The 24,554-nt window shown below is 38.4% G+C and overlaps 1 protein-coding gene and 2 long non-coding RNA genes across 4 annotated transcripts in view; 2 read left to right on the forward strand and 1 right to left on the reverse strand.

Annotated features, from left to right (window-relative positions):
- The window catches only part of LOC124273589 (putative sodium-coupled neutral amino acid transporter 11), a 184,863-nt gene extending 161,987 nt beyond the window's left edge, over positions 1-22,876 (forward strand). For both annotated transcript variants that reach the window (XM_046708872.1, XM_046708871.1), the window contains 9 exons: positions 2,747-2,822; positions 11,055-11,123; positions 11,946-12,058; positions 12,490-12,569; positions 14,930-15,000; positions 17,924-18,085; positions 18,583-18,695; positions 19,522-19,659; positions 20,552-22,876. In XM_046708872.1, the coding sequence (XP_046564828.1) occupies positions 2,747-2,822; positions 11,055-11,123; positions 11,946-12,058; positions 12,490-12,569; positions 14,930-15,000; positions 17,924-18,085; positions 18,583-18,695; positions 19,522-19,659; positions 20,552-20,833 (1,104 nt within the window). In that variant the 3' untranslated portion in view covers positions 20,834-22,876. The remainder of the gene's footprint in view (positions 1-2,746; positions 2,823-11,054; positions 11,124-11,945; positions 12,059-12,489; positions 12,570-14,929; positions 15,001-17,923; positions 18,086-18,582; positions 18,696-19,521; positions 19,660-20,551) is intronic.
- On the reverse strand, positions 1,132-14,558 carry LOC124273590. The gene is made up of 3 exons (XR_006897703.1): positions 14,528-14,558; positions 11,040-11,042; positions 1,132-1,226 (listed from the first exon to the last, which is right to left on the reverse strand). It is a non-coding gene; the product is annotated as an uncharacterized LOC124273590 (long non-coding RNA).
- A 147-nt stretch (positions 22,877-23,023) lies between the features above and the next one.
- LOC124273591 lies at positions 23,024-24,554 on the forward strand. Its single transcript, XR_006897704.1, has 2 exons — positions 23,024-23,118; positions 23,198-24,554. It is a non-coding gene; the product is annotated as an uncharacterized LOC124273591 (long non-coding RNA).

A 24,554-nucleotide genomic window follows, 5' to 3' on the forward strand; every position in this document is an offset into this window, starting at 1 on the left:
ATTAGAGGAAATATGGTGTTCATGGTGGTCCTGAATTAACACAGGAAGTCAGAGCAGGTAAAGAGACTGAATTGATGGTGTCAACATCTCTTTATAGTGTGTTCCGAGGCCGAGAAAACAGACCAATCTGACACTGATGTACAGTGCTGCCTTCAGGCATAGTTTTAGTGCTGGAAATCAATGGACAATTTACAAAATTGGCAATGTGATAATGGCAGGTGTGTCATATTGTGTTCTGATTATTTTGTCATATCGTGCGATGATCACTGTGTTATATTGTGATATATCATTGTGTCATATTGTGATAAATCATTGTGTCATTTTCCGCTATATTTGAATCCCAATCATTATTTGTGGAAAATGGGTTGACAAGGCAATTCTGTATGGCATGCTCTTTTGGCAAAATGACTTTGATGTTTATCTACTTCTAGTTAAGCAGACCCGTGAAGATCCGGGGTAAAATAGGTCTTCAGCAACCCATGCTTGCTACAAAAGGCGACTATGCTTGTCGTAAGAGGCGACTAATGGGATCAGGTTGTCAGGCTCTCTGACTTGGTTGACACATGTCATAGGTTCCCATTTGCGCAGATCGATGCTCATACTGTTGATCACTGGATTGTCTAGTCCAGACTCGATTATTTACAGACCGCCGCCATATAGCTGGAATATTGCTGAGTGCGGCGTAAAACTAAACTCACTCACTCACTCACTCACTCACTCTAGTTAAGCAAGGATGACAAACAAGATCCTCCCAGGTATATATCAGGGTGTTAGCAGCCATAGCTTATTGGTGTGATCTTGTAAATTTGTACTGTTCTTCAAGAGAGTGAGTGAGTGAGTGAGTACGGTTTTACGCCGCTTTTATCAATTATAAGCCTTGCAATATCATTGCTAGGGACACCAGAAATGGACTTCACACATTGTACCCATGTGGGGAATCGAACCTGGGTCTTCGGCGTGACGAGCGAACGCTTTAACCACTGGGCTACCCACTGCCCCCTTTCAAGAGACCTTTTGGACATTCTGCAGTTGTTTTGTAGATTTCACTTCTTGTAGGTGGGAGATCATTTTCTATGCTCATACCATTCAAACAGCCAAAGACATACCTGATCATTGTGTAGATTTTTAAATATTTGAACCTATGAAGATCTGGCTTAGACCTGTCTACAGCAACCCACGTTTGTCATAAGAGGCCACTGAAGGGATTGGGTGGTCAGGCTCGCTGACTGGATTGATGCCTGTTTTTGTAATCCAGTTGCGTAGCAAGATGTTAAGCGTAGACCGATGCTCAGAAATATCTATATACTTTTACTCTTGTTAGGTCTTTGAAAACATTTTGGTGTGCTGTCTAGCACCATACAAAGGCCAAATTATCTACACCCATTTCATAGCTGGAGAAAGTGTGTGGCTAGGTGAGTAAAACAATATGGTGAAATGCTGCTGTTTATAGCATTGCCGTCACTTCTTGGCATGCCATCATAACTGGGGAGAAAAGCCCCAAATAATGCAGGTCTCAGACCTTTACCTGTTTAGTTATTCCCAGAAGGTATGGTGTGACAAATCTAGAAACATGATCCGGCAAAGCAGGATTCGAACCCATGATCATTAGTTTCTAGAGTGCCGAGGAGATGCTTATATTTGAATCAACTTAGACATCTGAGCCACATGTGTTACCTGAAGTGGACAGAGAGTTTATATGTGACTTTGGATTGAGTACTGATTGCAGTATCTGTGTAATAATGTTTACACGCATGGGTGATGATGTGATGATTGACCACCACTTGCGAGGCACAGGCACTGATGCATTATCCAGAGTTGCCACCCTTAGTCAAAACTGGATCAGCAACCCAGATACTGATCAATGATTTGTCAGCGTCATGTAGGTTTAGGCAGTATGTAGATGATATTCAGGAAACACTGTTGATGATATAGGAAATACTGTTGATGATATAGAAAACATTGTTGATGATATAGGAAATACTGTTGATGATATAGAAAACATTGTTGATGATATAGGAAACACTGTTGATGATATAGGAAACACTGTTGATGATATAGGAAACATTGTTGATGATATAGGAAACACTGTTGATGATATAGGAAACACGGTTGATGATGTAGGAAACATTGTTGATTATGTAGGAAACATTGTTGATTATGTAGGAAACATTGTTGATATAGGAAACATTGTTGATGATGTAGGAAACACTGTTGATGATATAGGAAACACTGTTGATGATGTAGGAAACATTGTTGATGATATAGGAAACATTGTTGATGATGTAGGAAACCTTGTTGATGATATAGGAAACACTGTTGATGATATAGGAAACACTGTTGATGATATAGGAAACACGGTTGATGATGTAGGAAACACTGTTGATGATGTAGGAAACATTGTTGATGATATAGGAAACATTGATGATGTAGGAAACCTTGTTGATGATATAGGAAACATTATTGATGATGTAGGAAACATTGTTGATGATATAGGAAACATTGTTGATGATGTAGGAAACATTGTTGATGTTTTCTTAAACCAAAATCAAGGTATTGATGATGTCATTGCAATCACTGCTGATTTAGGATAAACATTAATTATATTTGGGACGATGATGATGAAGCACTATCGATGCTTTGGGGAAACACCGTTGATAATAGTGGGAAATGCTGTAGATCGCCTGTTTTGCGGGCAATGTTTTTATGTTCCTCTATCTGTTCTTCAACATCTGTATTCTTCTTCCAGGATATGGTGCTGGTGGCATTCGGTCGCCCTGGGTTCTACGTGCTCACCGTTCTGCAGTTTCTCTACCCCTTTATAGGTAAGGGCTCTCTGTCACTGACCCCTAATTAACCACCTGGAACATATGACAACTTGCATAAGCCTGGCCGTGGTCAAACAGGGTCTTCATCGCTCATGGTGACTACTTCAATGTCATGGGTCCTCTGGGGTGGTAGGGTAACCGAGTGGTTAAAGGGTTCACTCGTCAAGCCAAAGGTCCGGGTTCTATTCCCCACATTGGTACGATGTGTGAATCACATTTCTGGTTCCCCCCGTCGTGACATTGCTGGAATATTGCTAAAAGTGGCGTAAAACCTCACTCACTCACTCACTCACTCACTCACTCACTCACTCACTCACTCACTCACTCACTCACTCACTCACTCACTCAATCAATCAATCAATCAATCAATCACTCAATCACTCACTCAATCACTCACTCACTCACTCACTCACTCACTCACTCACTCACTCACTCACTCTATCACTCTATCACTCATAGGTACTCTAGCTCAAATCAGCATGGAACTGTTCTATAACAAGCATTGTGTCATTATTCTGTTTAACATTTATGCTAAATTTGGTGACCATCTCAACACACTCATTAAGATGAACACGAACAAATAATTGGCTCACAGATTTCACAACTGATTTCTTTGTTATTGATAAAACCATCCAATCATCTTTCAAGTTGCATTTCTAATTCCAATGGGGCGGTGGGGTAGCCTAATGGTTAAAGTGTTGGCTCGTCACGCCGAAGACCCGGGTTCGAATCCCCACATGGGCACAATGTGTGAAGCCCATTTCTGGTGTCCCCCGCCGTGATGTTGCTGGAATATTGCTAAAAGCGGCGTAAAACCAAACTCAGTCAGTCTAATGCCAATGCTAGATTTCTGCCTAACCTTGATGATGTAATGACGTGTGAAGATCTGGCCCATGGATTAGAATAGCCTTCAGCAATGCATGCTTGTAGCAGTGCATGTCATTGTGTCCTGATTGTGTAGATCGATGCTTGTTATGACAGTGAATTGCCTGGTCTAGACTCGATGATTTGCAGAGAATGGTAATATACTTTGAATATTGCTGAACACGGCATTAAACCACAAACAAATTTTGCTAGATAGGGTGTTTGAAAGAATGATAGAAATACAGTACAATATAAATGGTAATGTAATTTGACACGTTTCATGTCAGATGATCCTCCTGACACTGATTAAGCTGTCATGCTATTGTTGCACACAGATGATACTCCTGACACTGATTAAGCTGTCATGCTATTGTTGCACACAGATGATACTCCTGACACTGATTAAGCTGTCATGTTATTGTTGCACACAGATGATACTCCTGACACTGATTAAGCTGTCATGTTATTGTTGCACACAGATGATACTCCTGACACTGATTAAGCTGTCATGCTATTGTTGCACACAGATGATACTCCTGACACTGATTAAGCTGTCATGCTATTGTTGCACACAGATGATACTCCTGACACTGATTAAGCTGTCATGCTATTGTTGCACACAGATGATACTCCTGACACTGATTAAGCTGTCATGTTATTGTTGCACACAGATGATACTCCTGACACTGATTAAGCTGTCATGTTATTGTTGCACACAGATGATACTCCTGACACTGATTAAGCTGTCATGTTATTGTTGCACACAGATGATACTCCTGACACTGATTAAGCTGTCATGTTATTGTTGCACACAGATGATACTCCTGACACTGATTAAGCTGTCATGCTATTGTTGCACACAGATGATCTGCTGATGGGTGTATTAGTAGACTGTTACTAATTGGACGGTTTAGTGAACAGCTGCTGAAAACTTGTATGTGACAGCAGTTCTAGGTCATTGCTTCTGCAGGCAGATAGTGTCTGCGATCTTAGCGCACTATTCCACTCAATGCGATCTTAGCACACTATTCCACTCAATGCGATCTTAGCACACTATTCCACAATGTGATCTAAGCACACCACTCCACAATGCGATCTTAGCACACTATTCCACACAATGCGATCTTGGCGCACCATTCCACAATGTGATCTTAGCACACCACTCCACAATGCGATCTTAGCACACCATTCCACAATTTCATCTTAGCGCACCATTCCACAATGTGATCTTAGTGCACCATTCCACAATGTGATCTTAACGCACCACTCCACAATGTGATCTTAACGCACCAGTCCACAATGTAATCTTAGAGCACCATTATACAATGTGATCTTAGCACACCATTCCACAATGTGATCTTAACGCACCATTCCACAATGTGATCTTAGCGCACCATTCCACAATGTGATCTTAGTGCACCATTCCACAATGTGATTTTAACGCACCACTCCACAATGTGATCTTAACGCACCACTCCACAATGCGATCTTAGCACACCATTACACAATGCGATCTTAGCGCACCATTACACAATGCGACCTTTGCGCACCATTCCACAATGCGACCTTAGCACACCATTCCACGATGTGATCTTAGCTCACCATTCCACAATGTGATCATACCGCACTATTCCACAAAGCGATTTTAACACTAACATGAGAGTACGATAGTCGTAGTGCTTATGATTGCCATGTGGAACGAGGCCCTGGTTGACAGTGTGTAATGTACCCTGATGGTGGGGATTGTTGCTCACTATATTGATCACTGGATTGCCTCCCCCTTCCCCAAAATGACAAAACATAATAAGAACAATCAATTCTGAAACATTCTGAATTCTTTGTAATTGATTGACTAAAAAAAAATGACAATTTTTAGTTCTCTTTGTTGCGTGTCTGCAATATTCTAGCTATATGGCGGCAGACCGTAAGTAATCAAGTCTCTACCAGACAATCCAGTGATCGTATTTTAGTACTGTTCTATGTTTATAACAAGAAGAAAGTACAAAGACACCTGGTTGCAGTAACAGTATGTGGACAATGAATGAAGTGTTAGTTCTCACCTCTTCAGTACAATGTCTTTTGGCCATTATCAGAATCACAAGGCTTTGGGGTGGCCTAGTTTGCTCGTCAGTGTTGAAGATACTGGTCATATGGACCAGAGGCATGCAATCTGTTTCGGCCATTCTGAAGTTCCTCCTTTGGTTTAGATGAAAAGTAATTGAGTATCAGTCATCACTGTGTCACACTGAGAAGATCAGAGTTTATACCACAGCGTCCTACACCTGTCAGAGACATTTTGGTTGAAACATATTATGTTGGGATTGATGGCCTTATATGTTTATCACAAAATATAACCTAACTGTTTGCCCCCTTAAAGGGACAGGAGACATATTGTTTTGGGTTTAGTTCTTGTTTGCATTAATGTTTCTTTCCAGTTTAAGGCTATAATGTCAATATTTTGAAATGAACTTGGTGTGTGCATTGCTCATCAACTTACCTGGTGTATTTTGCTATTCAAAAATCATTTCATTTTTTTTTTTAGATTTTCATTGAAACAGTTTCAAGTTTGTCTCAAAATGACAGTGTTTGTTTCTGACTCATGACTTTCAACATGCATATCTGATGAGCTAAACGAACTTTTGCTATTTTGATATATTTGTAAATATTTATTGCCTGTTTCCGTGGAAAGAACTTTGAACATGTGTGGAATGCTTGACTTCATTTCTAAGCCATGATGCTCAACTACAGATGCAATGACCATGTGGCCTCCTTTTATGTTTTTACAATTTTTGAGATTTTTAATTTCTTGTGTTTCCATGGAAACAATTTGGAATTTTTCAAGTCTTTCTGAGTAGCATTAGGCTACAAACTGTTCATTGTGGGTACGTCTCCTTGCACAACACATCCATCATCATCGAACTGGATGTTCCATTGTCATATCTCCTGTAAAGAATCTACATGTAATCAAGTGAAATGTAGCTTCATCAATGCATTGATCAAAACCAGTGAAGATCCGGGCTAGAATTGGTCTTCAACAACCCTTACTTTGTTGTAAGAGGCGACTAACGGGATCGGGTGGTAAGGCTCGCTGACTTGGTTGACACCTGTCATTGAATCCCAATTGGTAGATCTATGCCAATCCTGTTGATCGCAAATTCTGCAGATTACAGATCACCGCCATATAACTAGAATATGGCTAAGTGCAGCGTAAAACTAAACTCACTCATTCATTAATCAGAATCTGTACCAGTATTTTTGGCAATTATTGTGTTTTCCATTGTAAACACACTTATAGCAACAACAGGAATTGATGTATCAAAAAAGGGACGTGAGAGTCAAATGTCTTTTATGAGCAGATACACATTCTAGTTCTGTGTTATATGTCCATGAGAGTGATTTGATTCAATATGAATCATTATTTACTATATGAATATCATAATTTGGGGCGGTGGGGTAGCCTTGTGGTTAGAGTGTTCGCTCGTCATGCCGAAAGCTTGGGTTTGATTCTTCACATGGGCACAATGTGTTGAGCCCATTTCTGGTATTCCCTGCCGTGATATTGCTAGAATATTGCTAAAAGCGGCGTAAAACCCAAATCACTCACTCACTCACTCACTATATCATGATTTAATATGATTCTTTACACCCATGTGAAGCAATTTTGGACATAATATTGGAATCATGAATTCGACAAATGGTATCATTATATCTTATCTGTTGAGCATGGAAAGAGAATCTGCAACCTGCGCAGAATTCACGTCTTCCAGAAAGTCCCAAATTATCACTTTTTTGCATTTGCATAATGCAGAGAAATGTTTTTATTCATCAATCAGTTAAAGAATGTGATTTTGAAAGAATTCTCTAGGGGCAGATGTGAACGCTTCATTGAGGAAATGTTACCATTAATCTTGGAATCAGCGTTATCGGTCTTCTCGGTTCCAGCCAGCTGGAATTGATGCTCATTATATTTCCACTGTTTGAAAATGGTGCAATCTCCTCCTCGTGAATGATCAGTTTTTAGGGTAATAACTTACAGTTTCAGGGGAATAGTATCAACTGGTGCAAGCCTTCAGAAGAATAGATGACACAGCCATATACACGTGGCTAGGGTATAACAAAGCTATTTGCTGATTGAATAGTATGTTTTGTATGATAGAGTGTGCGGGGGCATACCAAATGCAATTGCTGCGCACGTGGTGTTATAAATGGGTTCTGTGATCGATTGAGGCCAGGAGTTAGGCATTCTAAGCTCAGAAGGCAATTAAGTGCCATTTTTGAGACATTGAACTTGTAGATTGGATTTGTGGATCCTTTGGGAAATCATGTCTTGCGCTTTATCGCCTATAATGTAAAAATAATTAAATAATTCAGTTTTGATATCTTTTTTTAAAACCCTTGATCTAATGTCCTATCAGACTATGTATAAACCATGTGTCTCCACTGGTTATATTTAATGTCCTACAAGACTCTATCTTACCATTGTGTTTCCCTAGTTTTGTTTAATGTCCTACAAGACTCTATCTTACCATTGTGTTTCCCTAGTTTTGTTTAATGTCCTACAAGACTTTATCTTACCATGACTTCTTTGACTGGCATTCTAGAAGTTAGGTAGATGAAGAATGAGGACTATTTTTATGGATATACAGCCTCTTTATTCTGTATAGGCGATGTTTGACATAGATTCTAATGTCGTTGTCAAGCAAGGTGTACGTGAGAGGTAATTTTGGATGATGTATGTACATGAGATATGTTTGAACAATAGATGAGGTGAATATGAGTTGTTTATACAATAGAAGAGGTTGATAACAGAATAAACAAGTTGTATAACTTAGTCCTCGTTCTATATCTTACCATTGCTTGTGGTGTTGACTCTGGTGTTATTTAATGTCCTGCAAGACAATATCTTAACTTTGTGTCTCCCCCAGTTTTGTTTAATATTCTTACTATTACAAGACTAAATCTTAACATTGTGTCTCCCCCAGTTTTGTTTAATATTCTTACTATTACAAGACTAAATCTTAACATTGTGTCTCCCCCAGTTTTGTTTAATATTCTTACTATTACAAGACTATATCTTAACATTGTGTCTCCCCTAGTTTTGTTTAATATCCTTACTATTACAAGACTAAATCTTAACATTGTATGTCCCCTAGTTTTGTTTAATATTCTTACGATTACAAGACTAAATCTTAACATTGTGTCTCCCCCAGTTTTGTTTAATATTCTTACTATTACAAGACTAAATCTTAACATTGTGTCTCCCCTAGTTTTGTTTAATATTCTTACGATTACAAGACTAAATCTTAACATTGTGTCTCCCCCAGTTTTGTTTAATATTCTTACTATTACAAGACTAAATCTTAACATTGTGTCTCCCCCAGTTTTGTTTAATATTCTTACTATTACAAGACTAAATCTTAACATTGTATCTCCCCTAGTTTTGTTTAATATTCTTACGATTACAAGACTAAATCTTAACATTGTGTCTCCCCCAGTTTTGTTTAATATTCTTACTATTACAAGACTAAATCTTAACATTGTATCTCCCCTAGTTTTGTTTAATATTCTTACGATTACAAGACTAAATCTTAACATTGTGTCTCCCCAGTTTTGTTTAATATTCTTACTATTACAAGACTAAATCTTAACATTGTATCTCCCCTAGTTTTGTTTAATATTCTTACGATTACAAGACTAAATCTTAACATTGTGTCTCCCCAGTTTTGTTTAATATTCTTACTATTACAAGACTAAATCTTAACATTGTATCTCCCCTAGTTTTGTTTAATATCCTTACGATTACAAGACTAAATCTTAACATTGTGTCTCCCCAGTTTTGTTTAATATTCTTACTATTACAAGACTAAATCTTAACATTGTATCTCCCCTAGTTTTGTTTAATATTCTTACGATTACAAGACTAAATCTTAACATTGTGTCTCCCCAGTTTTGTTTAATATTCTTACTATTACAAGACTAAATCTTAACATTGTGTCTCCCCCAGTTTTGTTTAATATTCTTACTATTACAAGACTAAATCTTAACATTGTGTCTCCCCCAGTTTTGTTTAATATTCTTACGATTACAAGACTAAATCTTAACATTGTGTCTCCCCAGTTTTGTTTAATATTCTTACTATTACAAGACTAAATCTTAACATTGTGTCTCCCCAGTTTTGTTTAATATTCTTACTATTACAAGACTAAATCTTAACATTGTATCTCCCCTAGTTTTGTTTAATATTCTTACGATTACAAGACTAAATCTTAACATTGTGTCTCCCCCAGTTTTGTTTAATATTCTTACTATTACAAGACTAAATCTTAACATTGTATCTCCCCTAGTTTTGTTTAATATTCTTACGATTACAAGACTAAATCTTAACATTGTGTCTCCCCCAGTTTTGTTTAATATTCTTACTATTACAAGACTAAATCTTAACATTGTATCTCCCCTAGTTTTGTTTAATATTCTTACGATTACAAGACTAAATCTTAACATTGTGTCTCCCCCAGTTTTGTTTAATATTCTTACTATTACAAGACTAAATCTTAACATTGTATCTCCCCTAGTTTTGTTTAATATCCTTACGATTACAAGACTAAATCTTAACATTGTGTCTCCCCAGTTTTGTTTAATATTCTTACTATTACAAGACTAAATCTTAACATTGTATCTCCCCTAGTTTTGTTTAATATTCTTACGATTACAAGACTAAATCTTAACATTGTGTCTCCCCAGTTTTGTTTAATATTCTTACTATTACAAGACTAAATCTTAACATTGTGTCCCCAGTTTTGTTTAATATTCTTACTATTACAAGACTAAATCTTAACATTGTGTCTCCCCAGTTTTGTTTAATATTCTTACGATTACAAGACTAAATCTTAACATTGTGTCTCCCCCAGTTTTGTTTAATATTCTTACTATTACAAGACTAAATCTTAACATTGTATCTCCCCTAGTTTTGTTTAATATTCTTACGATTACAAGACTAAATCTTAACATTGTGTCTCCCCCAGTTTTGTTTAATATTCTTACTATTACAAGACTAAATCTTAACATTGTGTCTCCCCTAGTTTTGTTTAATATCCTCACGATTACAAGACTAAATCTTAACATTGTTTCTCCCCTAGTTTTGTTTAATATCCTTACTATTACAAGACAATATCTCATATCTTTGCGTTGCTTGTGGTGTCTACACTTGTATTCTTTCATGTCTTCCAAGACTATATCTTACCATGGCTATGTTTCGAGTATAATTGTATTTGGTAAATTTCAACATTCACATCAATGGAGATCAGGAAACTTAAGCTTGTACATGGTATGTGATGATGTTTTTAAACTAACCATCTGTTCTTTCAGCAATGGTCAGCTACAATGTCATCATCGGCGACACACTTACCAAGATCGTTCTTTGGTTTGGTGGAGAGGGTAAGTAACATTATCGGATGTTTTACAGCCTATACCTTGGACTCCATTCTGTACAATTCATGCTTATTGTTCGGACAAATGTTGTTGATACTTTGAGATTGTGGCAGAAATGGTTCCTAGTATTCCTGTCTTATTGGAGGAGAAAATAGGTCCACTGTATCCCTTGCTTGTCTACCTGTGTGACTGCCACACAAACAACGTTGAGCCCCATTTCAGGGTGGGGAGGTAACCTAGCAGTTAAAGCATCCACTCGTAACATAGAAGGCGTAGGTTTGATTTGAAATCTGAGCATAATGTGTTAAGTCCTTTACTGGTGTCCAGTGATGTGACATTGCTGAAATTTTGCTGAAATATTGCTGAAAGCAGCGTAAAACCCTATTCACTTTCACCATCAACCCCATTTCACCATATCTCCATGACGATCTGGGTTCGAATTTGGTCTTCAACAACCCATGCATGTCATAAGACGAGATTGGGTGGTCAGGCCACTCACAGGATCGGGTGGTCAGGCTCGTTTACAAGGTTGACACATCATATACGTATCCCAGCTGTGTAGATTGGTGTTCATGCTGTTGATCACTGGATTGTCCAGACTCCACCATTTAGCTGAATATTGCTGAGTGTGGCATTAAACAACAAACAAATGTTAGTAGATATATTTATGTGTGACAGTCATCAACGTGTTGCCTGACCTGAAATTTAATAAACCATTGAAAACCAGAAGCATTTATCATTTTAGCCTTTAAAGAGTTCTTTCCAAGTATAAACACTAACTTTTGAAATCATGTTATCTGTTGCATCGTTGCTGTGTTGTTGTTTCAGAAGAGACATTAATTCACTCTGTACTGGGCAACCGCCAGTTTATCATCTTTATTTCAACACTGATCATAACTCTACCCCTGTCACTCTATAGGAATATTGCCCGACTTGGAAAGGTGAGTTATCTCCCCTGACTCACAGAAGTTTGAAAGATGACTTGCCTTAGATGTAAATGGCATTACTGGATTTCCAAGAGAATTATTATAATGGCAATGTTAAAGAAAACCTGCCAATGAATTTCCTTCCATGACTTTTGTCTCCAATTCTTGCAGAAACATCCATCATTTGAAAGCTGTTCATGAATAGTTTCAGGATAGTTGTGAGAAGCATTGAGATATCATGGAAATATCAGCTCACAAAGAAAGTAGGAACCGTGGAAAAGTATTTTGAAAACTGAAACTTGCAACTTTTTGTAAATGCTACCAATGTTCTTATGGTTCATGTTTAATTCATTGTAGAAATGAAAACTTAGGAAATAAAAGTGATATTTTGCTTGAGGTTCTCAGGTAAGGATATGTCTAATGTTTGTTGCTATTTTTCTTCACAGTGGGCATTTCTGTCTATACTGCTGATAGTCTTCATCATGGTCAGTGTGGTCATCAAGCTGGCCATCTTTGCCAAAAATATGTAAGACCTTGTGTAATGTAGTGTGGCGTTGCGTTGTGTAACGTAGAGTAGTGAAGAGTTGTGTTTTGTATTAAAAGCATTTAGGGACAGGGGTGGAAATAACCCATTGCCCTACGTCCGAGTCCAGTGTTTTTTTCTGTCGGGCAAGCAAATTTTTATATCACACTCTACCGGTGTCCAGTTGATTTCCAATGTTAATTTTGTTGTTTATTTTAAAAATCAACAAGAAAACAGACGGTATAGTGGAAAAATTATCAGGGCAAGTGATTTTACATGTGCCACTGTACCGGAGTACACTAGCAATTTTAAAGTTATTTCCACCCCTGAGGGACCGTTCATAATTCATGGCTAGGGGGTGATGATGATTGGGGGCCCACCCATTTTGTTCTGGGGAGCTAAGAGGTCAGCAATTTTGTACACACATACTGGGGTGGGGGTGTTCAACAATTTTGTACATAAAATTATGCTTAGAAATAATGGGAAGGGTGGGGTGGGGGGTTGATTGATTTTGTACATGACATGCAGGGGGGTCACTTCTTTTGTACATAAATTTTAGGGGCCGGGTGTCATTCACATTGTACATGCTTCTCCATAAAAATCATCATCACCCCCACTAGCAATAAATTATGAATGGTGCCTTAGTATAGTAAGTATAGTACAGTACAGTACAGTACAGTACAGTATAGTATAACATTTAGTATTGTATAGCATTTAGAGCAGTATATTGTTTAGTATAATATAGTACAGTACAGTACAGTATAGTATAGCATTTAGAGCAGTATAGTGTTTAGTATATGTAGTATAGTATTTAGTATGTTATAACATTTAGTATAGTATAGTATTTAGAGCAGTTTAGTATAGTATATTATAGTATTTAGAGCAGTATAGTGTTTAGTATAGATAGTATAGTATAGTATTTAGTATGTCATATCATTTAGTATAGTAAAGTATTTAGTATAGTATGGCATGTCATGCTGTGCTGTAATATGGTGTGGTAGGGCATGGTGTAGTGTTTAGTGATGCTGGTGGATTGGGCAGGCTTGAGCCCTCTCTGGTTGTTGGGTGTTAAGTAGGGCAGCAACAAATTCACTTTGAGGCGATAATGTTACATATCATGAATATTGTTCAACAAATATCAATATTAGGAAGTGAATACAGGACCAAGACAGCAGTTCATGTATTATTCACTACATTCCGTGAAACAATTACAACATCAGGGCTACAGATAAGGGGCATACAGGCGTAATGTACACCTAACAATCAATGAAGTACGACATAATATAAGATTTCAAGGGTATCATGTACGCACATAAATACCTTTGTACGTCTAACATGTGTAAAGTTTAATAGCTGAAATGTTGTTTTATTTTATAAAAAAACCAAACCACATCACTAACTCACTCACTCACACAAAAACATGTCAGTACTCCTTCAAAATTCTCTTGCAGTATGAGGTGTAAGTACACCCATGCCCCCAAAAGTTATCTGGAGCCCTGAAAATTATTTCTTTGACATGTTTTGACCTTGTTGCCAGTGTAAATTTATCACGACAAGGAACAGCGACCACATTACTGTCAAACTGATTATATAAGAGTAGACTGTAATCCTGCCTGGCTTGGATATATTCCAGTTTCCATTTGTTGCTTTGACAAATAATACCCAAATTGAGGTAGAAACACTCCTTTTATGACACTTCCTCTTTCATGAATATTCTGTTCTTGTGATCATGAATAACAAATTGAAATTATGAAAGTTACGAATCGGTTCACCAAATATGAGAGTTAGTCGTAACAGCCATAGTGATTTAGTGTTTCGGTCTGTAGTGTCAATCCAGTTGACTTATCTCACTCTCTCATTCATTAACTTGGGTTAGAATTGGTCTTCAGTAACCCATGCTTGTCGTAAGAGGCGACTGACGGGATCTGGTGGTCAGGTTGAGACACTGACTTGATTGACACATGTCATCATATCCCAATTGCATAGATCGATGCTCATGCTGTTGATCAATGGATTGTCTGGTCCAAACTCGATTATTTACAGACCGCCGCCATATAGCTGGAATATTGCCGAGTACAGTGTTTAGCAACAAACCAACCAACCTCGTCTATTATTTAGTGTGTGTAACATATGAAAAGCCCTAATGTTGATCAAAACCAGTTAAAAATTAAAAGGAATATCCATTTAAATATCACAATATATCGCTTAGCACTTAGTGATCCCGAATAAAGTTTACTGTAAAGTACCATTGAATTCAATACTGTTTTACATCCGTAATATTTAATTTATTTCTTGATGTCATGTACTCATGTCATGCTCGTGTAATCAGTTTTGTTGTAAGACATGTCTTTCCTATATTTCAGAGAACCGACAGAAGGAGCGTGGCAGTTTGCCAACTATAATATAACACAAGCTATTGGAATTATGGCGTTTGGTAAATATACAAATATATTTCCCGTGTTGTATGGTTGAATAGCAACACAGTGTTTCTGTTATTAAGGCCAGCTGTATGAACACACAGATGCACTGCAGATTCTGTTATTATTGGTCTCTTATCTGTTGTATATTGGATTGTGAGATTGCATTTAATAATAACACAATGATACAATTTGTTTTATATAAACCTCGTCCTATTTAGCAGCCTGTTGTAATTGAAATATGGGCTACCTCTACAAAGCCACAATGTAGGCCTCTTTAATATCACATGGTACAGTTATGTTTCTGTTAATATATTGTATATGTCTATTTTGAAAAATGTATAGCCTGAAGACTATTTCTGCTGTTAAGAGCTCGGCTATATTACTAGATAGACATGATTCAGGAGATACGCTATGTGAATTCTGTCATTATGCATTTCAACCAATAATACCAAAACTAAGCTTAAAAACACCATCCTATTTATTGGCTCTGTTATAAATGAAGTATCGGTTACCTGTAAAAAGAGATACAATTATTTATTAGTTGTGTTTATTAACATTATTTTCGTTATGAGGCCGTATTCCAACCAGTCATACAAAAACTAAGCTTAAAAACACCATCCTATTTATTGGCTCTGTTATAAATGAAGTATCGGTTACCTCTAAAAACAGATACAATTATTTATTAGTTGTGTTTATTAACATTATTTTCGTTATGAGGCTGTATTCCAACCATTAATACAAAACTAAGCTTTAAAACTTCATCCTATATATTGGCCCTGTTAATTATATGTGAAATATAGGTTACCTCAAAAATGCCATAACATTATTTATTAGTTCTGTTTATGATTTATAAAAAAAATTGATTTAAATTTAGAAATTGTAATGACACTTGCTGCAGAATAAAAACCAAAATTATGCCCCAGAGAATGTCCAGATAATCCCTGCAAAATATTATGTGAAATATAGGTTACCTCTAAGATGCCATAACATTATTTATTAGGTCTATTTATTAACATGAGTTAATAAATTATTAATTAAAATTTGGGAAATTGTAATGACATTTGCTGCGGAATAAAAGCCAAAATTAGGCCCCTGCGAAGGTCTAAATTATGATAAAAACCCTGCTTAATATTATGTGAAATATAGGCTACCTCTAAAATGCCATTACATTATTTATTAGGTCTGTTTATTAACATGAATTTTTAAAATTGTTAATTACAATTTGGGAAATTCAATGACATTTGTGGCAGAATAGGCCACTGAGGTCTAGATAATCCCTGCTAAATATGATGTGAATTGGTTTCTCAATGGGACCCTATGACCCTCCATTGATTGCGTACTGCCCTGGCCTGTCTAGACTGTTTATTAGGAGCCCACTTTCACAGTAATTGGGTCTCTGATGGTTTTCATTAATGTGAGTCAGTGGCCCACACCAGATTGATGGTAATTGTGGCTGGTCTCAATGGATTATATTGGACGCAACTTGTCAAAAACTTATTTACTCCACTTGGACCTGTACCTGAGGTCGACCCATGAAGATCCGGGGTTAGAATTGATCTTCAGTAACCCATGCTCGTCGTATGAGGCGACTAACGGGATCGGGTGGTCAGGCTTGCTGACTTGGTTGACACATGTCATCATATCCCAGTTGCGTAGACCGATGCTCGTGCTGTTGATCACTGGATTGTCTGGTCCAGACTCGATAGTTTACAGACCGCTGCCATATAGCTGGAATATTGCCGAGTGCGGCGTAAACCTAAACTCCCTCACTCACTCACTACCTGAGGTTGTCATAATGGTACACTTACTGTCACTTTGTTTAGTCTGTATAAAAATTAAAATAATGGATAAGTTTCTCAACATTCGTTGTCATCAAATTACTAATGAATGTCAAGTTGCTGGTGGGGGGTTGGCGTAGCCTAATGGTTAAAGCGTTCACTCATCACGCTGAAGACTCGGTTCGATTCCCCACATGGGTACATTTTCTGGTGTCCCTCAGCCTTGATATTCTGCAGTATTGCTAAAATCGGTGTAAAGTTTTACTCACTCACTCCAGCTGCTCTTGCGTTATCTGATTTATAATATAGCATCAAAGTTACAATATACTGCATAATAAGGTTTAAGATACAATCTGATAGGTATATCTGAGCTCAATTTAAGGAACTGAAAACCTACTTGCACCTGGTGCAACCTTGGGTAATAACCTTGTTCACCAGACAAAATGGGTAGCATCTGTTGTTTAATACATATTTTGTATAATAGTTTTGGCATTAATAATAAAGTGCGTCATTCTAAGAAAATAATCTTCCTCCTGCACTAGGCTGTTGTGTTTGGGCGTTTGAATCAAACATGGTGCTGGTGCGTTTCAGCAACCCTGTCTTTCACTGTTTTTTACAATGTCTCATTCACATAAACTCCATGAATATTGAATCAGTTGCTTCGCTGCATGTTCCAACATGTCGTTTAAAGTGTCCATTAAGCACACAAAAAGTTGCATTTACCTGAGAGTATAAATAACCTCACCATGTTTAAGTTTATATATGACTGTCAAAATTTAAGGTGCCCCCATATTTTTTGTTTGTAGTATATATAACAATGATGAGGCCAATTTATTTATTGAGTTAATCATAAAGCATATGACATTATAAGTTGTTCACTGGTCACGAGGCGGACATCGTTGACATAACTCGTAGTGGCAAATTGGGCCAGACATTGATACTACGAGTATACTCGTGGTGGCAGTCAACGTGTTATTAGCCATATGACTTATCCCACCGGGTTCCAGGATAGTTATACTCCACTCATCACTTAATGATGTCTCTTGTGACGGGTGTGGTGTTCCAGGACTTGTCGCTTTATTAAACACTCATCTTTCGGAGATGTTCTTATATTCAAATGCCCACAACAATGTTCTGTATCGTGTCTGATATGTTCTAGCATACATGTGTCATCACAACACATTCCTGATTCACTCGTCCTTGGAGAACCCGACGACTCAGAGATGGGGCTTCGTAACGCACTTCAGTGTCATCTTTGCCATGTTCATGTGCCTCGTTCTAGGAATTGTGGGATACCTGTCCTTCACTGGGTTAACACAAGGTCAGTTCTTCATGTTCATGTTAGTGTGGGGGCGATGGGGTATCCTAGTGGTTAAAGTGTTCGCTCGTCACTTCCAAAGGCCCGGTTTTCGATTCCCCACAAGGGTACAATGTTTGAAGCCCATTTCTGGTGTCCCATGCCGTGATATTGCTGGAATATTGCTAAAAGCAGCATAAAACCATACTCACTCACTTGTCAAGCCGAAGACCTGAGTGCGACTCCCTACATGGGAGCAATGTGTGAAGGCCATTTGTAGTGTCCCCTGCCCTTATTTTGCAGCAGTATTGCTAAAAACGCGACGTAAAATGAAATTCACTCACATATTTCTTTTGATAATGAAAACTTTTCTTTGCTTGTGTTTCATCAGTGTCTTCTAGCTTCTTCCAACTTTAACGCCTCATGGGTACAATGTGTGAAGCCCATTTCTGGTGTCCCCACCGTATTGCTGGAATATTGCTAAAAGCAACTCACTGACTGTTTATGACCAACTGTTCCAGGTGACCTGCTGGAGAACTACTGTCATGATGATATTCTGATGAACATTGTGAGAATCGCCTTCGCCGTCACCATCATGCTCACCTACCCAGTGGAGTGCTTTGTCACGAGAGAGGTAGGAAATATGTTCTCATCCATCATATACAGTAGTGGATGCCAGGGCATATTGGATTTATCAGATTTTGTCAGGGAGGGATATTTCCTGCAATGACATCGTCTGCACTGACATTACATTCTAGATGGTCCAGGGGCGATGGGTAGCCTAGTGGTTAATCTGTTCACTCGTCACAAAGACCCGGGTTCGATTCCCCTCATGGGTACAATGTGTGAAGCCCATTTCTGGTGTCGCCTTCTGTTCTATTGTTGTAATGGCTTAAAGTGGCATAAAACAATACGCACTCACTCCAGACAGTCCAGCTTTTTTCCTGTCCGTCTGAGCATGAGGCCTTTTCCGCCAATCGTTGTATGGTTGATGGTTGAAAATGGTTCAGTACAAGTGACACAAAATATATATTTAATATTTGTCTCTTCAGAATCTTATCACACAGTTTACCTTGGTTTTTATGGATGATGAACCTGGGTTTTCTGGGTTAGAATCAAACCCCAAACAACTGACTCATTAACCCACGAGTCACACGCTTGCTGTACCTGTGAAGATAGGGTTACATTTGGGTCTTCAACAATCCATACTTGTCGTAAGAGGCGACTAACGGGATCGGGAGGTCAGGCTCACTGACTTTGTTTATACATGTCATTGTATCCCAATTACTTAGATTGATGCTCATGCTGTTGATCACTGGATTGTATGGTCCAGGCTAAATGATTTAAAGACTGACACCATATAGCTGGAATATTGCTGAGTGCGGCATTAGACAACAAGCAAACAAACTATTAGTGCTGCGCTGATCGCTCTTCCACTCTCTCTGTTTCTGTGTCGGCAGGTTGTAGAGAATGCTGTCTTCCCGGCCAACCCCCCCACGCCGCTGTGGAGACACATCACCATCACTGTCATCATTGTGTTCCTCACAGGTGCTGTCTCCATGGCAACAGATTGCCTCGGAATTGTTCTTGAGCTCAATGTAAGTGATCCAGAAACAATTTCAAAGAGTAACCGCAATGCTTTATCTTGAGCCTATTTCTTCTCTCTGTCATTAAGACTTAGTTTGCATTTTTATGAAAAAGCAAATAAAGGTAAACTTGAACTTTGTGAAAACATCGAGAGGACTTATTGTTACTTGTTGGGGTCGTGGGGTAGCCTAGTGGTTAAAGCGTTCGCTCGTTACGCCAAAGGCCCGGGTTCGATTCCCAAATAGGTACAATTTGTGAAGCCCATTTCTGGTGTCCCCAACTGTGATATTGCTGGAATATTGCTAAAAGCGACATAAAACCATACTCACTAACTGTATTGCTACTTTGAATGACACTTGTTAATTCCCTTTGCATATTGTTGCACTTTGAATTTTTGTCAGAAGAATTTTATGTTTTGCTTGACAACCAAGTAGGGCAGCTAGTCAGTTGGTGCATCAGTTGTACCTGGAAGGCATATTTCGATGCTCACAATATCAGCCACTGGTTTGTCTGGTCCTGACTTGGGTATTACAAGCTAGTCATACAACTTGAAAATTGCCAAGTGCAGCTCTAAACAAACACAAACTTAAGTGATGCAACCCGCTGCCTACAGTAGATGGAAAGGGAGGTAACTCTATGGCAATGTGGAAGGGATTTAACCCTGCGGTAATGTGGAAAGGGGGCTAACTCCTGATTTATTCAAGACAACCACCAAACCGACCCAGTAATGAACAGAGTTGAGATTTTTCCACAGAATTCAGCAGAATTGGTCGCACTGGGGTCGTTGGATCTGGCATGGGCACCTATGGCCCCCAAACACCCCCGTCTCATTTTCCTCTTTATTTTTCACTCATCCCCATTCTCATCCCTGAATGAAACCGCAGCTCATTCTGTTTGTTTCAGGGGGTACTTGCAGCAGCCCCCCTGGCCTACATCATCCCCGCCCTGAGCGTCATGCGACTCCGACAGGAAGCCATGTTCTCAAGGACAAACATCGGACCCATCATGGTGGCAACATTCGGGCTATTGGTGGCCATAATCGGATTCATCATGGCAATGATCAACCTGGCCCGCGGCTCCACCTGCAGTCATGGAGAAGATATGCCTTATTGTGCTACCCATATCAACATGTCCTTTCCTCTGGCGCCCATCTTCCCTGTCCAGAGCACCACCCCACCTGCATGATTGCCATACTGGTTGTATCCAAACATACAGATTATTTATCATCACAAATGAACAGTTCAAATAATATTATGAAATTCTATTTACATATACACAGAATATTGTAAATACTCTTCTGTGATTGACATTGTGGTGATATTTTCCATGATCAGATCGCTTCAAAGGAATTTCAGTGTAGCCGCTCTATGTCCAAGGCCAGTAGTTGATTGTACCTCTTTAGAGTATTAAATTTTGCTGATTCATCACTTTTTGGGAACTGCTGATGCAAGCCCTTTCAATAAGGAAGCAATTGTTTTAGGTTTTGGTGAAATAGATGAAGTGGTTGTAATGTGTAGCATTGGCTGATTGTTGTGCTTATTTGAAGTTTGAAACACATAAGGTAGCTTTTGTATTATTTAAGCAGCCATTTCGTAAATACTGGTGGAAGTGTTAGCAGCAAGGTTGTGGCTACCAATGAAGATTGTGTTGCGGGATGGACGTTTAGATCACAACACTGGGGTCTAAATACCTCCACATTATGATGTATCCATGGTGATTATGATCTCTCATGATGATATGTTCTTGATATGGTATCTCGCTAGTGATAATGATCTCTGAAAAATTAAGATTTTGAAATGTGATATGATTTATCTTGCTGATAGTAAACATACTATCTCTAAATGGTAATATTATCTATCAATGGAGTTATGATTTCTCCATCATATGAGCTTTCTATAATGATTTGATATCCCAATGATATGATATGTATGTGGTGATGTCATATATCTTTCAAGGTGATAACATTAATGGCCATTTTCTGTATAGTAAGGCTGCAACGATCTGACACCTTAGTTTCCTCAGTTTCTGTTTCGATTTGATATTTGACTACCTATCTAAATTATTTCCACACAGCAAGAACGTACTTTTGACTCCAACTTGAGCTGTTTCGAGCGCTGAATGGGGCGAAACATGGCTGGTTGACCCCTGGCTAATTATCCAATGAGAATTGTTGTCAATAGACATCGCCAAGTCGACGATGGATTTCAGACTAAAAAAGCCAACTCTGGGAGTTAAATGAAATCTGATGTTTTCACTTGTATGACAGGCGAATCGAAAATGATTGAATCAAAGGTCCAATATCGAAAATCAAATTGAGGTCTGGGTGAATCGTTGCAGCCCATATCTTCTCTCCTAATCATTTAATAACTCCATGACAGTATGATAAATCTGTGGTGATATGATATCAAGGTGAACTCGTATATATAAGGAAATATATATGCTAATTATGGTGATATGATCTCTCCATGGTGATGTAATATCTCCATGATGATATGGTATATCAGATATGATCTCTCCATGATGATATGATATGGTATATCAGATATGATCTCTCCAAGGTGATAACACATACAATGAGGTCTTTGTTTAGTGTGGTTTACCCTCAATACAATATGATACAACCTATTCATTCCTTCATTCACTTGTACTGAGGTTTTGAGGTAAGCTAGTGGGTGAAGCATTGCCCTGACAAGCCAATACCTGGGTTCTATTCTATGCTAAACATAATGTCAGGAATCAGCCCCATTGTGGTAGCATTGGTTTCAGTAGTCCTAAAATGGCATCAAACAAAACTCACTCACTCACTCGCTACTGATCTAGTCTATCCCAGTTACAAGAAGGGATGATCTGAAATCGTGGGCAGTGTCTCAGATTGTTGACACTGTCTAGGCTAGGGGACATTGTCTTTGATAGTGGTCACTGGCTTGGATTGTGGATAAAGACAAGGATAGAGGATATGGACACTGTTTTGGATAGTGGAGATAGTCTAGGATAGTGACCATGGATAAGTAGAGTGGACAGAGTCTAGTACAGTCAGGATAAGGACAGAGGTAGTGGGCACTGTCTTGGATAGTGGATACGGACAGGATAGTGAACATGGCTGAGGATAGTGGATACGGACAAGGATAGTGAACATGGCTGAGGATAGTGGATATGGACAAGGATAGTGAACATGGCTGAGGATAGTGGATACGGACAGGATAGTGAACATGGCAGAGGATAGTGGATACGGACAAGGATAGTGAACATGGCTGAGGACAGGGATAGTGCAGTGTTGCAGCATGCAGTGCAGAGTTAGCTCCCTTAACTGCCTGCATCACCTTGCTGCATGTTTGTCCTCAATCTTCGGTGGTTGTTAGGGTTACGAAGAGGGTGTCCCTGCCACATCCTGGATATGATGGTTGCTATAGTTACAAGAAAGCTGCTTCAGTCACATTCCAACTCTGGTGGTTGCCAGGGTTACTAGAAGGGTATCCCTGTCATATCCTGAATCTAATGGTTGTTATGGATACAAGAAAGATGCCTCAGTCACATATGGTGGTTACATAGGATGCACTGCTCCTAGAGAAACATACCGTTTCATGACGATTTGAGTAGTAGCCTAGCGAAGTGTTTTCAAACTCTTTCAACAAAGCTAATGCCATACTTTGCTTATCCTAAGTCTATGTTCTCGCAGGGGCGCAGGTAGCCAAGTGGTTAAAACGTTCGCCCGTCACACCGAAGATCCGGGTTCGATTCCCCACATGGGTACAATGTGTGAAGCCCATTTCTGGTGTTCCCTGTCGTGATATTGCTGGAATATTGCTAAAAGCGGCGTAAAACTAAACTCACTCACTCACTCACTATGTTCTTGCACAGGTGTAACATCTGTCACCATTGCAAGTATTTCTTATCATGGGTCTGTGTCAGACAGCTGTATTCCAGTATCACAAGTAGCCTGACGTCCGAGGGGTTGTACTGTGGTGGGCATGTAGCTGTAGACGACGATGTAGGATCCTTAGCGTGGTTTCACCCTGAAATTGGAGTAGATGCATACGAGTAGGTCATGTGTACATATACATCTCATGTTGTGATTTACACAAATTCATCATAAATTTGGTTTATTTTGTTACAATGTTCTGATTGCTCACTTGAAGTCCTACATATTACAGTTGTAGTCATGTTTGTGGTGATGTGTCATGGGCTTTAAATATGAACTTAATGCTGAAAACTAAATGACTGTCAGAAAATCTTTATGAGCTAGCAGTAAAAAATTCCTAATAACCTACAATGTATTTCAATACTGTTTGTACTGATGTTTATTTAATAAATACTTACCATGAAACGTTTTTTAAAGACGGCAGTTTGAAACATTAAACATTCCAAAACGGACGTTCATAATGTTTTCTAACAAGTACTGTAGACTTAAGCATTATGCATTGTTACAAAACTTAAGTTTATATGTAATGCCCTTGACAGATAGTTGGTTAAACTATTTTATTGGTACTTATACTTATTAAAAAATGTGTCGTATACTCAAGATCAACAAATAAAGCGACATACAAGTCACTTCAGCAAATCAAACATAGCAAATGCTTGTTGTTGACATGATTGGTAATCAACACCCAGAACCTGCACACCTCGGGGAAAACCCTACTTATTAGATGGATTCTAACTATATATCTTCTATACTGTTGTGCTCATTCATATATAGGTATTGGTGCTAGTAGGAATTTCAAAATGTGTAAACATGACTTCTAATTCAAATATTTACACCACAAACAGATCTGTGATTTTGGATTCAGTTCTATCTCTTAACTTACAATATGTGTTGTAACTCATGGTCTGAATTGCTGGTTAACAAACTTTCAAAATCATCTATAGCGTTCAAGATGTGCAGTGTTATCAAAGCTTAGACTAATTTTTT

The sequence above is a fragment of the Haliotis rubra genome, unplaced genomic scaffold (assembly GCF_003918875.1).
Source record: "Haliotis rubra isolate DU_JTF1 unplaced genomic scaffold, ASM391887v1 Scf182, whole genome shotgun sequence".
Classification (NCBI taxonomy): domain Eukaryota; kingdom Metazoa; phylum Mollusca; class Gastropoda; order Lepetellida; family Haliotidae; genus Haliotis; species Haliotis rubra.